Genomic DNA, 15,247 nt, shown 5'->3' on the forward strand with positions numbered 1-15,247 from the left:
AGGGGGCTACAAGTAGTCAAAGACCAATTTCCTTTAATAACTTGTCCACAAGAAATGGTCCAAAGATCATCACTTGTGAAACATAAAATAAGAAAAGCAATGTACCAGTGAGAAAGGACAATAGATGGGCAGCCCTAGTACTGAACTGGTACCCAGGAAACATTAGATACAGCAAGTCTTACAGCTTGGTAGCAGAATATATTATGCAGAATCCATAGGAGACCAAGGGTAAGAATGGGACAGGAGGAACGGATGTGGATGGACTCTGATGTTGGAAGTACCCACATAGATGAGATCACAGAGGCACTGGAAGGAAGTAGGAAAATACGATATTGACAGTAATCTTAACTTTTTAGCCCAGCCTTTTGTTACTTTGAAATGGCTGGTCCCCAGTTAACTCTCTGCTCATCCACTTACTGAGGCAGCTAGATGGTACAATGGGTAAGAGGGCTAGACTTGGAGTCAGGAAGCCCTGAGTTCAAATTCAACCTCAGATCTGTAACAGCTGTGTGACCCTGGACAGGTCACGTAACTTCTGTTTGCCTCAGTTTCCTCAGCTGTAAAATGGAAATGACCCTCACAGAGTTGTTATGATGATAAAATCAGGCTTTGCAAACCTTAAAGAACTAAATAAATGCTAGCTATTATTATTAGAGAGCCAACTACTTTGGAGATCTGTTTTCTTATATAAAAGGCAAGCTCAGTTCCTTTCCTATTATAATAATCAGAGTGGGCCTGGGCAAAATTAGGATGTACTTGAAGTTCCTGTTCTGCACCTTTACTTCCCCTTTTTAAGACTTTTCCTTCTTTTCAAAGCCCTGTCCTCTCCTGCTCCCTTTTCTTCCTCCCTAAACATCAAGGGGTCTTACTTCGGGTTTTCTTTGTCAAGGAAAAAAGCAGAAGATGGTGATCCACTTAACATCTCAGGATGAATGCCTTTAATTTCAAAGGTTCTTCACCTGGGGTCTGTTTTAAAATATATATAAATATATATATAAATAAATAAATATATAAATATATATATATATATATATATATATATATATAAATATATATATATATATAAATATATATATATATAAATATATATATATATATATTATAAATATATATATATAAATATATATATATATAAATATATATATATAAAATATATATATATATATATATAAATATATATATATAAATATATATATATATGTACATACACACATATGTACACACACACACACACATATATATATATATATATATATTGCTAACTGATTTCAATGTAATCAATATCTTTTTTAGTCCTATTTGTTTTATTTTATGCTACTAAAAAATATTCTGAGAAGGGGTTCATAGGCTTCACCAGTCTGTCAAAGGAGCCCATGACACGCACAAAAATATGAAGAACCCCTGCTTTAATTCCTTGCACTTCCCAGGAATATCTGCATTTTAAACAAAAGCCTGGCAGGGAAAGGAATTCCAAGGAATGATTCAGAACCAGTGTTTCTGATTTCTGAGTCAATGCTCTTTCCTCTGTACGGTGCCATGCAACTGGTTCTCTCTCATAACCAATATCTTCTTTTCTTTTCCTCTCCCCACCAAAACCACACAAATGTAAAAAATAAAACAAAACAAAACAAAACAAAAAACCCATCCCCAAACAAATCAAATAACAAACCATACACGTACAGAAAGTCAGCATTAAAAAAAACCAACACCCACCAATTTGTAGAAGTTAACAATCTAAGAAAAACACCAGGAAAGTAAGGAGACAGTTAATGAAAACATCTCTCCTTCAGAAGCTCTTAGGAGGTATATGTTGGAGGAAGAAAAACAAACAAACAAACAAAACCAACTAGTAGAGCAAAACAGAAAAGAGAATGCAAATTCCAAACGTAGCTGTTGCTAGACTCTTTCTTCAGGCCAGTACAAACATCAGCTGACCTCTCTCTTGAGTTAGATTGATTTGAACCCTACTAAGTTCCTGTGTAAAGGAGAGTTCATTGCCACCAGACTCTGCTACATACCATTTCTGACTGCTCCATTTTATTAGGATCCATTCCAATCAGAATAATCTGGTCATTGTTGAAAGAAAACAAGCAGTGATCACTTTTGTCGTGCCCCAGCTGGCTTCCTTATATTTCTTTGACTGGGAGGCCTGAAATGACTCAGTCGCCCCCAGAGAATATTGTTCTGCAGGACTTTACACAATCCTCAGGAAACCACACTCAACACTTGGCCAATGCTTGCTGATTTGATTGAACTCAACGAAAATAGAGGTAAAAGCACATTTTATAAAGATTCCAATTTAGAGAGGTAACAGGACTGTTTGGGGAGGGAGTAGAAAGCCTGTGAATAAAGTTCAACAGCCCTGCCTTTGTTTATGCAGCACTTCTATGAAAAGAACAATAAAATATCTAAGCAAAAGCTCCCTTTCTGACATTGACTGCTCCCATATAAGTCAGGAAACAGTTAGGTAAGACCAAAGAGGTCAGAGAATAAGTAATAAGTGTTAACTCAAGACTTGGTCAGATAAAGTAGAGTAGACAGACAAGTAGGCATTTTTTCAGTCATGTTCGACATTTCATAAACCCATTTGTGGTTTTCGTGGCAAAGATACTGAAGAGGTTTGCCATGTCCTTCTCCAGCTCATTTTACAGCTGAAAAAACTGTGGCAAATAGGTTTAAGTGACTTGCTCAGGGTCACACAGTTAGTAAGCGTCTGAGGGTGGATTTGAACTGAGGTCTCTCTGATGCTAGGACTGGCACTCTAACCATGGCACCACAATAGCTGCATATTGTATTGTACTATGTTATAGTTATCTTTAAAAAATATGTTTTATTAATACCACTTATTTTTGTAACACCTTTATTTCAAAATATACTGCTTCTTCCACATTACCTAGCAAACCATCTTTTGTCACAAAGAATAAAAAAAGAAAGGTATTTTTAAAAGCAATTCAGCAAAACTAACACATTAATCCTGACAGTATATTCGGTACTCCACACCCATAGTCCCTCACCTCTACAAAGACGGGAAGTAGATCTGTTTTCTCAACTCTTCTCCAAGGCCAATAATTCTTCTGCTCTGTTAAGTTTTATTTTTTATTGTAAATGCAACAAACATCAGTATTTTGATGAATAAGAACAGAAAGGAGGACTGAAAGCTGCAAATTTCTCTTACATATACATATGTATTCATGCATATACATATATATATACATATATAATTTAATTCTATAGCAACAAAACTGTCCTGATTGTCTGTGTCCCCTTCTGAACTTCCTTCTATTCTCTTCTTTGTGTTTTTAAAATGTTTCATTGATGTTCATTTCTTTTCTCCTTTTTTTTGCAGCAATATCATTACTTACCAATATCCATCCACTGTCTAACAGACCTCCTTTTAACAATTTGTTTTAATCAAAACAAATCAACTTCTTCACTTATGTGAAAATGTGTGCCTAATTCTGTACCTCTAGCCCATCACCAACAGCGCTTGTTATGCCAAGAAGTATGCTAAGCACTTCACAAATATTTTGATTCTCACAGCAAACCAGAAAAGTGGGTGCCCAGAGAGCATCTAGCCCAGTCCACTTTTTTTACAAGTGAGGAACCCATAGCCGTAATTCCCCTCTATGTGACTCCTGGAGCACCTTCTGGGAGACACAGACAATCAGTGGCTTTCCGTGCCCAGTTCCCGTCATTGCTCTGGCAGAGGCTCAGTGGTGGCCTTGGGAGAGCCCGGAGCCTCCGCCCACATCTGGCCGCTGCCCAGCCGACAAGCTGCTGGGACAGCTGAAGGTCGCCAAAGGCGTGCCTGGATTCTCTCCCTTTCTGGGGACCCGGAGAGGCTCTGGAGACGGGAAAGGTAGCGCAGGGCATGGCGTCGCGACTTGGAGCCTGTAGGGGCTCCAGCTGGCACAGGGGGTGGAGTAACAGCTCCGAGCCTTTGTGGGCCCCTTAAGTCGAAAATAGAGGTAGAAAGAAGAGGAATAACAGGAATAAAGTGCAGAGCATAGAAACACGCAGTCTCCCTGCGCATGAGCCCTTGGGCGAAACCAAGGGGACCCTTGAAAGATGCCAGCTTTTCGTTTTCTTTTTCTTAATTGAAGGACCCCGCCCCTTATTGTTTGAGATGCCTCTGGCACGCGCATCCTAGAACAACCTAACTGCTGAGTCACAGTGAGCTAGTAAATCAGGGTCCGTTGCTATATAGCCCCGAGAGCAGCTCCAGTGCTCTGGCAGTAAGATTTTCTTAGGTGTGCGGTGGGGGGAGGGGGGGAAACTCTGCAGTGCCCTCTGACACCGAGCCTCCAGGCACATTTATTCAGTGACCCCCTCCAGGTCATCCGTTTCAGTGGGCCAGCGTAAGTACAGAGTCACTGCCTAGGCTAGCGAGGGTTGAGGATGGGGTGGGGGGAGGGGACCATCACCGAACTTCCTGACTGACAGGCCTTGCCTGGCTGAAGCTGCTAAGGCCCATGTCATCCTTTCCCCAGTTCATTTGAGAAACCTCAGTAAAGAGTAGTGTATCTGCACAGGTTTGTGGAGCAGGGGGGAGTGAGGATTTGCCTTGGAAACACTTTGTAGTAACCTGCAACTTACAGAATTTTGAATTGGAATGTAGCTCAGAGATAATCTAGGTGTGTGGTCTGTTTGTCTTCTAGCTTCCCAGGAAAAGGCAAGTTCAAGTTTTCTTAGATTTCCTCACTTAACTGAATACTATTTATATTCACTTGTTCCGCTTGGGTTTAGGTTTTCTTCACCTCTAGGAAGGAAATGAATTGGATGGGACTAAGTTCCTTCTCATCTCTAGCTTTCTTTGGTTGTGACATTTTTGATTGTTTTAACAGTGAATACATGTGCCTTGGTGACTTTGTTTCCCCTTTTCTTTCTTTTTCCCTCCCCTCCACCCAGAAAGAAAAAAAAAGGGCCTGAAGTAAGAATTTACTCTTCAGATTTCACAATGGGAAATCCCAAGAAAGTCATGCTCACAGTTCTCAGCCAGGAGCAGGCGGAAGGTGTGGGTGCTCGAGTTCGGAGAAGCATTGGCCGGCCTGAGGTATACTGGGTGATGCTTATTGCTCCTTATTCCTGGGCTCTTGGAGAAGGATTGATGTGAAAATGAAGGGAAGGTTGAGGATACTTTCTGTGTCCCTGTGCCCTGGGTGATTGAGGGCAGAGGCAAGCATGGAGTGGGCCACTGTGACACATTTGGAAGACATTTACAATAACATTTGGGAATGAAGGTTGGAACTTGGTGGGGAGAAGGACCATATCTCAATAGAAAAAGGAGAGGAAAGTCTATACTAAGAAATACATCTGTAAAACACTCACTAAACATTTATTAAGCACACCTACTACACTGTACTAAGCACTTGGGATTCAAAGAAAAGCAAAAGACAGTCCCCGGGGTCAAGGAACTCACAAGTCTAATGAGGGAGATAATATTCAAACAACTATGTACAAACATGCTATATACGGGATAAATGGGAGCTAATCACAGATGGAAGGCACTAGAATTAAGAAAGCTTCCTGTAACTGGCACTTGAAGGAAGCCAGGAGGCAGAGATGAAGAGAGATAGCCTTCCAGGCATAGAGGACAGCCAGGGAAAATGCCAGAGCAGGGTTAGTTGGATTGTAGAAGGTTGTAGAATATTTGTGGGAGAATAAAGTCTAAGAAGATCCTAAAGGTAAGAATAGGCCAGGTTGTGGAGGGCTTTAAATGCCAAGCAGAGGACTGATAGATCCTGGAGGTAATGGGGCCATTGGAATTTATTGAGTAGTGGTGACATAGTCAGATCTGTGCTTTAGGAAAATCACTTTAGCAGCTGAGTGGAGTATAGATTATGATGATTATGAGTATGGAGTATGCATTGGAGACTTGAGGCAGGGAGAATAATTAGCAGCTATTTCATATATTAGGCTATACCAGATAGTTTTGATATTTCCTGCCTTATAAGATCTGGTGCTGCTAAACCTCCTTACTTGACATTTTTTTTGTTAGTTCCTTTGATATTCTTCACTTTTTGTTCTTCCAAATGAATTTTGTTATAATTTTTCCTAATTCAATAAAATAACTTTTAGGTAGTTTAATTGGGATGGTATTGAGTATATAAATTAGTTTAGGTTAAGTGGTCATTTTCATTATATTGGCTCTGCCTACTCATAAACAATTATTTCTCCAATTATTTAAATTTGATTTTATTTGTATAAAAAGTTTTTTTTTATAATTTTGCTTATATAGTTCCTGAGTTTGTTTTGGCAGGTGTATTGTCAGGTATCATATACTGTTCGGAGTTATTTTAAATAGGGTATCTTTTACTTTCTCTTTATGCAAATCATAAATAGTCCAGATGAGAGGTGATCTAGAATGATGGCTTTGGAACTGGAGGAAAGGAGGGAATGTTTATGAAAGATCTTGAGAAAGTAGAAACAAGATTTGACAGCAAATTGAATATGTGGGGAGTTCGGATGAAGAAGGGTGAAGGATGTCACTGAGGTTTTGAGACTGAATTATTGGAAGGATGGTAGTAATGGGAAAATTGGGAAGGGAGGAATATTTGAAGGAAAAATAATGAATTCCACCTTGGACATTTTTGAGTTTGAGATTGCCTCCAGGACAGTTAACTTGAAATGTCTAAAAGGTGATATGAGACTGGAGTTAAGGTGAGAGACTGAGGTTTCATTCAGAGGTCTGGGAATCATCTGCATGGAGATGAGAGTTGAGCCCATGGGAGCAAATGAGATCCTCAACTAAGATAGTATAGAAAGAAGAGAGAAGAAAGCCTTGGCCTTGGGAGACACTCATGGTTAGCGGATATAACCTGGATGAAGAACTAGCAAAGAAGACTGAGAAGTAAGAGAATCAGAAAAGAGCAGTGTTCTAGAAATTTAGAGAGGAGAGAGTGAGTATACAGAAGGAGAGGGGAATCAAAAGTATCAAAGACTGCAGAGAGGTCAAGAAGTGTGGAAATTGAGAAAATACCAGTAGATTTGGCAATTAAGAGATCATTGGTAACTGGGGAGAGAGCAAAGTCAATTCAATGATGAAGTCAAAAGCCAGAGAAGTTCAGTCGAGAAGGGAACTATAGAAACGTAAAGGACATAAGATATGGGACACAGGAGGCAGCTAGGTGAATAGAGAGCTGGACCTAGAGTTAGGAAGACCTGAGTTCAAATCCAGCCTCAGACAATTACTAGCTGTGTGACCCTGGGCAAGTCACTTCACCCTGTTTGCCTCAGTTTCCTCATCTGTAAAATGAGATGGAGGAAATGACAAACCACTCCAATATCTTTGCCAAGAAAACCCTAAAATGGGGTCATGAAGAGTCAGACGCGACTAAAAAACTACTTCATAACATAGGACATAGGTTATAGAGAGATAAAGGACAATAGCTAGCTGGGGTTAATTGAATCAAGTAAGGGATTTGTAAGGATGGAGGAGGTAAGGGCATGTTTGTAGTGATTGGAGAAATATTTGAATGTTGTTAGGTGAGGAGTGAGGAAGAAGAGGAAGTGCTCAGGAATGGCCTCCAGTTTTTTCCAGTGAAGTATGAGATAAGGTCTTTAGCTAAAGAATGGGAGCAGGTGGTGCCTTTGGAGACTTGTGGGGGGATGAAAAGGTTCCAGATATCTGTGGTAGTGAATGGGACAGTGGGACAATTAGGGAGAAACTGCCTCATACTGCTTAGTTTCTGCACTCAGCCATGGCCACTGTACTATCTTATGATAATAATAGCTTACATTCATATACTGTTATGTGCCAGGCGCTACGCTAAGCACTTTGCAATTATTGTCTCATTTGAGTCTCAAAACAACCTTGGGAGGTAGATGCCATTTTATAGGTGAGGAAACTGAGGCCAACAGGTTAAATGACTTGCCCAGGGTCACATAAATGCTCAAAAAATAAAATGTTAATTAAAAATAAAAAAAAATAAGGGCAGCTAGGTAGCACAGTGGATACAGAGCACTAGCCCTGGAGTGAGGAGGGCCTGAATTCAAATTTGGCCTGAGACACTGAGTAGCCGTGTGACCCTGGGCAAGTCATTTAACCCCGATTGCCTTATCCCCCCCCCAAGTTGTTGTTGTTGTTCAGTTGTGATCCCCTTTGGGGTTTTCTTGGCAAAAATACTGAGGCAAACAAGGGTAAGTTACTTGCCCAGGGTCACATAGCTAGTAAGAGTCTGAGGCCATATTTGAACTCAGGTCTCCCTTACTCCAGACCCAGCATGCTATATCCTCTGTACCACCTATCAGACTACAATTAACTAGGGCACATTGACTTTGTAGAAACATTTATAGGATATTTTTCCTTCTGGTATATTTTGTCAGCAAGAAGACAGAGCTATAATACCCATTTGGATGTGCATCCAGGGTATGATTCTTTGGTTTTCACTTTCTGGTGTAGTGTGATACTGAGGAAAAAACACTACATTTGTAGTGTTGGATTGGAATTGCAACTCTGTTATATACCACACACTTGGGCAAATCATTTCAGCTCCCTGTTTTCTTTTCTTTTCTTCTTTTTTAAAAATTTATTTATTTTTAGTTTTCAACATTTGCTTCCATAAGATTTTGAGTTTTAAATTTTCTCCCCCTCCCATTTCTTCCCTTCCTCCCTCCAAAACAACACACAGTCTGGCATAGGTTCCACATATACATTCATTTTAAGCATATTTTCCCATTAGTCATGGTGTAAAGAACAATTAGATCTAATGGGAGGAACCACGAGAATGAAGCAATAAAACAAAACAACAAAGGAAAAGGAGAGCAAATAGTATGCTTCCATCTGTATTCAGACTCCATAGTTCTTTCTCTGGATATGGAAGTTCCCTGTCTTCTCATGTCCAAAATGATTGTATTAGATGAGTAAACTCTACAATTTCTGCTTGCTTTATTTTCCTTCATCCTCTGGTGATCTATCTTGGGGTCAAATTAATATGAGATATTCAGAGTTTGGGGCACTGGGAGCCACAGGTGGTGGGGGAAAAGAGACTTAAGCCCCAAATGTTCTTTGTTTATAACTGTTTACTTCCTTTTCTTGGTCTAAAGACATATATTATTGCAAGACTGTTTATTGAGTACCTACTATGTGCAAAGTCCATGTGGAGCACACATTGGGAGGACACATAAAAGTGTATGATATGGTCTTTTGAGCTGACTTTCTATTTGACTGTCTAGCACTGCCAGGCTGTCTTCATTATGGCATGTCAGTGTCCTGAGGAACAGTAGCTGTTGGTCAGATTGTGGGCCCTACCTTCCCCAGAGATCAATCAGCCAATCTGCAAGCATTTATTAAATACCTACTATGTACCAGGCATTGTTCTAGGCATTGGGCATACAAGTATACAGAATGAAACAATCTCTACATGCAAGCCTGCACTTGGTCATATCTGTCTGTATTTGTGTTTGGCAGTTAGAGAATGAGGTGGTTCAAAAGTTTTAAAAGATGGAAAGTTTAGAGCATTGTAAAGAAAGGAACTAGAGAGTGAAGAAGATGCTAGTGACTTAGAGCATGTTAAGTTCTGAAGTTTACCACTTAGATTTTTTTTCACCTTAATTTCCTTAATTAAGTGTCCCTTAATGTTAAATGACTACAGTCTATTGAGAACCCAGAGTTCTTCTGATTATTTATTAATAATAATTAAGAGTTATTTTTTAAACTTATTAAGAGTTATTTATTATTTATTAAAGCGAGTCATTTATTTTTTTAAAAACTCATGGAAATGTGGAGGACTGTAGGGATAAGGAGTCCCCTCATCCAGTCATCCCTCTCTTCCTTCCTTGCCCATCCAGAGCAGTAACCAGTCAGTTCATCAGCAGTTGCAGAATGGACTTGGCCTCTACTCTGGTTTTGCTATACATGACTACCTTTTGTGGGGTAAGCCTGCTGTCCATGCATGTACAAACATGATTGACTTCATGGCCAAGAGAAAGGATGTGTTGAATTTGTGGTCAATAGGAGAGGAATGGATGCATGACTAATAGTTCTTTCCAAAACAGCACATTTGCTCTGATCTTGGGAGCAGTGAGGCAGGAAATGTTTCTAGCCTTTTCTGCTCCACTTAGTAATGATAATAATAATACTAATAGAGTAAAAACATAATAATAATAATTCATGTAGTTCCTACTGTATGCCAGGGAATCTGGTAAGTGCTTTACAAATATCTCATTTGGTTCTCAACAACTAACAACCCTATGAGGTAAGTCCTATTATTATCCCCATTTTACAGTTGAGAAAACTGAGGCAGAGTGACTCGCCCAACATCACACAGCTAGTCTGAGATCAGCCTTAAACTCAGGCCTTCCTGAATCCAGGCCTAGCACTCTAGCCACTGAAATATCTTGCTCCCTATATACTTCTGATATTAGTGGTGAGTGTGATATCTTTGCTCAAATTAAGCTTTTTAATAGCCTAACAAAGGCAGGAGACAATAATTCCTTCTCTACTCTTCTTGTCTCATCTTTCCAAGCATTTTGTTAATGCAGTTTGTAAGACTGAGTCATTGATAAGATGAGGATGACTTATGAGCTGCAACAACTTGATGATTGCGAGGTACCAAACATACAGGTCTTTCCTCTTTTTCAGTGATATGCCTAACTGAAGTTATAAGACAGTAATGAATGGCTCTTTCTATTTTACTGTATTTATGTATTTGATCTCTGCCAGCCAGGATTAATGAAACCTTCTGAAGGTATCTCTAACCACTTACTTTTATTTTTTTAGTTAAAAAATCTGGATCCGTTTTTGCTATTCGATGAATTTAAAGTGGCTAAACCAGCAGGATTTCCTGATCACCCACACCGAGGTTTCGAAACAGTGAGTACAATGGTTTTACAGCAGGCATGCATGTTTCAAAACTTGCATGTTCATAAAAACTATAATTATCACTTCCATGTAAAAAAAAATGCCTTTTTTTTTTTTGTAATGAAGAACAAATAGGCCAAAAATTAACCAGCAACTTGATGGTTACAGACAAGTATTTGTGGTATTTGGAAATACTAACTCAATTTGAAGTAAATAATATTCCAATGTAGATATTTGCCATATGTTGGGCATACCTTTGAATTTGTATAACTGGAAACATTCATGTTTGCATATTTAATTTAAAATATGAACTGCTTTCTTCAAAACAAAACAATGAAAATAACTTACTAGAATAAAATCAATCAACTGAAAGAATAAAGTGAGACATTAAAATGGGATTAAAATCACTTTACACAGAAACACTTAAATGATCATTTATATTTATCATATTTCAAAGAATATTTTAAAGTAAAAAAAAAATCACATATAATACAACTTTGTGTTTCTCAGAAAGGATGTGTGGTCAGTAGGCACAGTAGGATGAAATGACAAAGTAGAACATGTACTGCTCTCACCCAGATGAATTTTTTAATCTAGATACAGAATTTGGAAGTTTTGCTCAACAAAGAATTTCCAAATAAAGTTAGACAGTGAGAAAAAAATGATTGGTAGATACGACAGGGCCAACAGATGTTTAAATACTCCATACTTTTCAAATGTCTAGTCTCTGTAGTTTCTATGACTTCTTATTTGGGGTATCTTTTGCTTCTTAGAATCTTTATAACTGCAAAGGTTCTCCTTCCTCACTCAGAGGATGTAAATGAATCAGTATTGCTTGCAGATGACAAGAAGCGCGTTCATACACAGCTCTAGTAGTAAGACCTTGTTAGGATATTGGTGTATTGCTATTGTCTGTTAGCATTTCACATATGGAATCCAAGAGGGAAAGATCATAAACGCCTTTCGGAAGCTTGACTTTGACTCCTCACTTGAGAGAATAACCCAAGGCCATTCTCTTGGTGTGTGTTGTATAGTTGGCCCATGTTGTAGATGAGACCTGACTCAGGCTGGTTAGGTAATTTAGGTTGAAATTTGAATAAAATGAGATACTGATAGTTGACGAGAGGAAGCTATAGCACAGAAAAGGTGCAGCAGTAGACACAGCACTCCTCATATCCACATAGAAATATTTCTGGTCAATAAGGTATGATGATTCAATGCATCTGCCAAGTCTGAAGGGCACTTGGGTCCTGGGCTACCTAGTCCACCATATTAAAGAGGAGAGGATTGACCAAAATGATTTTAGCTTCCTTTAGTCCCCTGTAAGCTTCCAGGTACCATCTACCTTCTTTGTTATCCATATAGGGTTGTTGTAAGAGAATTTGGTATAGTGAAATACTCTGAATTTCATCACTAAAGAAAAAATATCTTTCACCTCCACCCTATGAACTGATATTATTTGGTATTAATTATGCCAAATGGCTTGGGCAACTGCAAGAGTTTATGTTTGTCTCTGCCCACAGAAAGGGCTCTTACAGGTACCGTCTTCTAAGAGTTCATAATGTCTTTTCTCACAGTACACCTGCCCTTATTAGCCACCACAACTGTGACTCAAGTAGAGTGACTTGGGCTAAAGCCTACTGTGATGACCCTAGCCTCCAGCCTTGCCCTAAGGAATATTCCTTCTCAGATTTAATCAAGTTTAGATACTGAGACTTGGGTGGCTCAGAACTTCAGACAGATTGGGGGCTTTGTGACTTGCTTTAATTTTGGGTAGATCTAATATACCCTTATTGGCCCAATCCACAGTGCAAATTTACTAACATTCCTATGGATTGATGGTCAAGTGCTTCTTTATCAGCTCCCTGTTTCAGGAGCCTCACCCAAAGCTCCCTTTGGGACCAGAAGTAATCATCCTCCATGCACTTAGGAGGATGGCTGGTATCTGGCCTCCCTCTGTCCCCACCTCTTTTCACTGAGAATTGTAATTACCTAGGTGGTCTATGCTGTTTGAATATCCCTTTGGAATTTCACCAGTTTATCTCTCTATACCTATCTGATTCTTGGGAGAGAAAGGCCCATAGCCCAACTCTGACACCATTCAGGTGGAGCACTCCATCCAAAGGGACTCATTCGATTGTTATTTAAGCTTCTCCTGCAACCCCCCTAATTCCTTCTTGGTAAAAGCCCACCCCCACCCCCCAACCCCACTGTGGAGGAAATCATGCTTCAGTGGGAAGTAACAGAACACAAGAAAGAACATCTTTCTTATCACTAGTGATAGTTCCAAATTTGTCTCTTCACATCTGCTCCCATTCTGTTCCGTTAAAGACCTATTCTAAATAGGATTTAACACATTTCCCAGAATAACCTCTGGATGAAAGACCACATTTTCTCCTATGGCCTGTCAAACCTCATCTCTAGCAGTATCACTTTTTCACTTCTGCTTATCTGCTGGTTGCTTCTCTGACAGCATGGCATGAAATGAAAAGCTCTGTAACTAAATGCTGAATGTGCTGAAAAAATTTATATTTGCTTTTCCCTCATACTGGTAATCTAACTTGTGAAGGACCTTTAAAAATAACCAGGGAATTCTCCCTTGGCATTTATCTTCATCCTCCTTGTCGGTCTCCTTTAGCATGTATTGAACTAATCACCTCAGAGTTACTGGTGGCTTTCAATGTACTATTAGAAGGGGCCCTACCATAGGGTACCATATCTGGCCATCCAATCACCTCATGTCCTGAATGTACATTGTCTGTCCCCTATTTCAGTCATAATGTGAACATGTTGCTACTGTGATCCAATCTTACCTTTCTGCCAAAATGTTGTAGGCCAGGTCTACCTCAGACCTGTCAGGTTCCAGATCAGAACAGAATGAGACACTTTGAATAGACCGTCAAATAAATAGTTAACAAAAAGGGTTTATTTAGCCATAGTATGGTAAGGCTATTCAGAGAATACTCAAACCAATTGTTTTAGGGAGTAGTCTTAATTTGGTAGAGAAGGCAATAAAATACAGGGGAAGGAGAATTATCTCTGGTATCAGATACTGTGCATTCATATCCTTGCTCCAACACTACCTGTGTGAACTTTTAATTAAATTTTAATTAATTTATTTTTAAATTAATTTTTATGAAATTTTTATTTTTTCAATAAAACCTTCCTTATCTCTCTCCCACTTCTTCCTCTCTCTCCTCCCATTGAGAAGGAATGTTACAAACATGTATAGTCAAGAAAAACAATTGGCCATATCAAAAAAAAAAGTCTCATCTGCATCTGAGGAAAAAGAAAGAAATTACTTTTCAAATCTATGGATAAAAAAAGTTCATGATCAAATAAGGGATAGGAAGGATGACAGAAGATAAAAGAGGTCATTTTAATTAGATAAAATTAAAAAGATCTTGTACATTCAAATCCAATAGAGCTAAGATTAAAAGGTAAACATTTAACCAAGAAAAATCTTTACAAATTTTTCAGATAAATGTCTCATTTCTAAAATAATGAACTGATTCAAATTATAGGAATAAGAGCCATTCTCCAACTGATGAGTGGTCTAAGGATATGAAGAGGCAATTCTCAAAGGAAGAAACCCAGCCTATTTATAGCCATATGGAAAAAAAAATGCTCCAAATCTCTAATTAAAGAAATGCAAATAAAAGTACTTCTAAAGTTCCATCTCACAGCCATCAGATTGTTAATGAACTTTTTACTTGTTTTTCCTCTCATGGTAGATTATAAGCTTCTTGAAGGCACGAACCACCATCATCCATAAGGCCTGGAGCAGTACCCCGACCACTAAAATTTTCTCATAGGGGGTCTTCATGCAGGGACTATACAGTGTCCTATGAGGACAATGTAGAGGGGACCCCTGTTCAAGAAAGGGGTTGGCCCAAATGTCTTGACATTCTATGAGTTTCTAAAATGAGCAATGAAAAAATATCATTTTTTTCCCAACACTTTATACTGCTTTAAGTCATATCTCACATTCATCTTTAAACCATTCAGTGAAACAGGACACTTAAGGGAACTATGAAAATTACCATATATTGCCTTCCCCCTCCCCTGATCATGGTTAGATAGAAAACAAGATGAGGCTAAATAGTTGGTCTGTGAATAAGAATTTTTATACACATAAAAATTGAAAATATAACTCTCATCTCCACTAATGGAGGTATAGCAATAGGTGATCCAAAAGCTGTTTTTACTGGACTCCATTCCAAAATCAAATGCAAATATATAAACTCAGATTCTTCCTCTGCTTTCCTGAACTGTTTCCTTCATAGGGTGAGGCAGTGCGGTCTTACTTTTCTGTGGATGTGGATAATATGTGCACAGATCATAGAAAGGTGACTGTCTAAGACCCAAGTCATTAAATTTTAGTATTTTAGCATCAAAAGAGACCTTAGAAATAATCTAGTCTAACCTTTTTATTCTACAAAGTGA

At 38.8% G+C, this 15,247-nt stretch overlaps 2 protein-coding genes across 11 annotated transcripts in view; one reads left to right on the top strand and one right to left on the bottom strand.

Annotated features, from left to right (window-relative positions):
• BMX (BMX non-receptor tyrosine kinase) overlaps nucleotides 1-2,194 on the bottom strand; it is a 77,028-nt gene extending 74,834 nt beyond the window's left edge. For 2 of the 4 annotated variants that reach the window (XM_021007427.2, XM_021007429.2), the window contains exon 1: nucleotides 2,019-2,194. In XM_021007427.2, the coding sequence (XP_020863086.1) occupies nucleotides 2,019-2,051 (33 nt within the window). In that variant the 5' untranslated portion in view covers nucleotides 2,052-2,194. The remainder of the gene's footprint in view (nucleotides 1-2,018) is intronic. The other 2 variants (XM_021007426.2, XM_021007423.2) reach the window with 2 other exon arrangements.
• Nucleotides 1-15,247, top strand: part of PIR (pirin) — a 134,708-nt gene that overhangs the window by 14,882 nt on the left and 104,579 nt on the right. For 3 of the 7 annotated variants that reach the window (XM_021007437.2, XM_078146096.1, XM_021007431.2), the window contains exons 2-3: nucleotides 4,909-5,053; nucleotides 10,721-10,813. In XM_021007437.2, coding sequence (XP_020863096.1) covers nucleotides 4,909-5,053; nucleotides 10,721-10,813 — 238 coding nt within the window. The other 4 variants (XM_021007433.2, XM_021007434.2, XM_021007435.2 and 1 more) reach the window with 4 other exon arrangements.

This window comes from Phascolarctos cinereus, unplaced genomic scaffold (assembly GCF_003287225.1).
Source record: "Phascolarctos cinereus isolate Bilbo 61053 unplaced genomic scaffold, phaCin_HiC Scaffold_726;HRSCAF=1367, whole genome shotgun sequence".
Lineage (NCBI taxonomy): Eukaryota > Metazoa > Chordata > Mammalia > Diprotodontia > Phascolarctidae > Phascolarctos > Phascolarctos cinereus.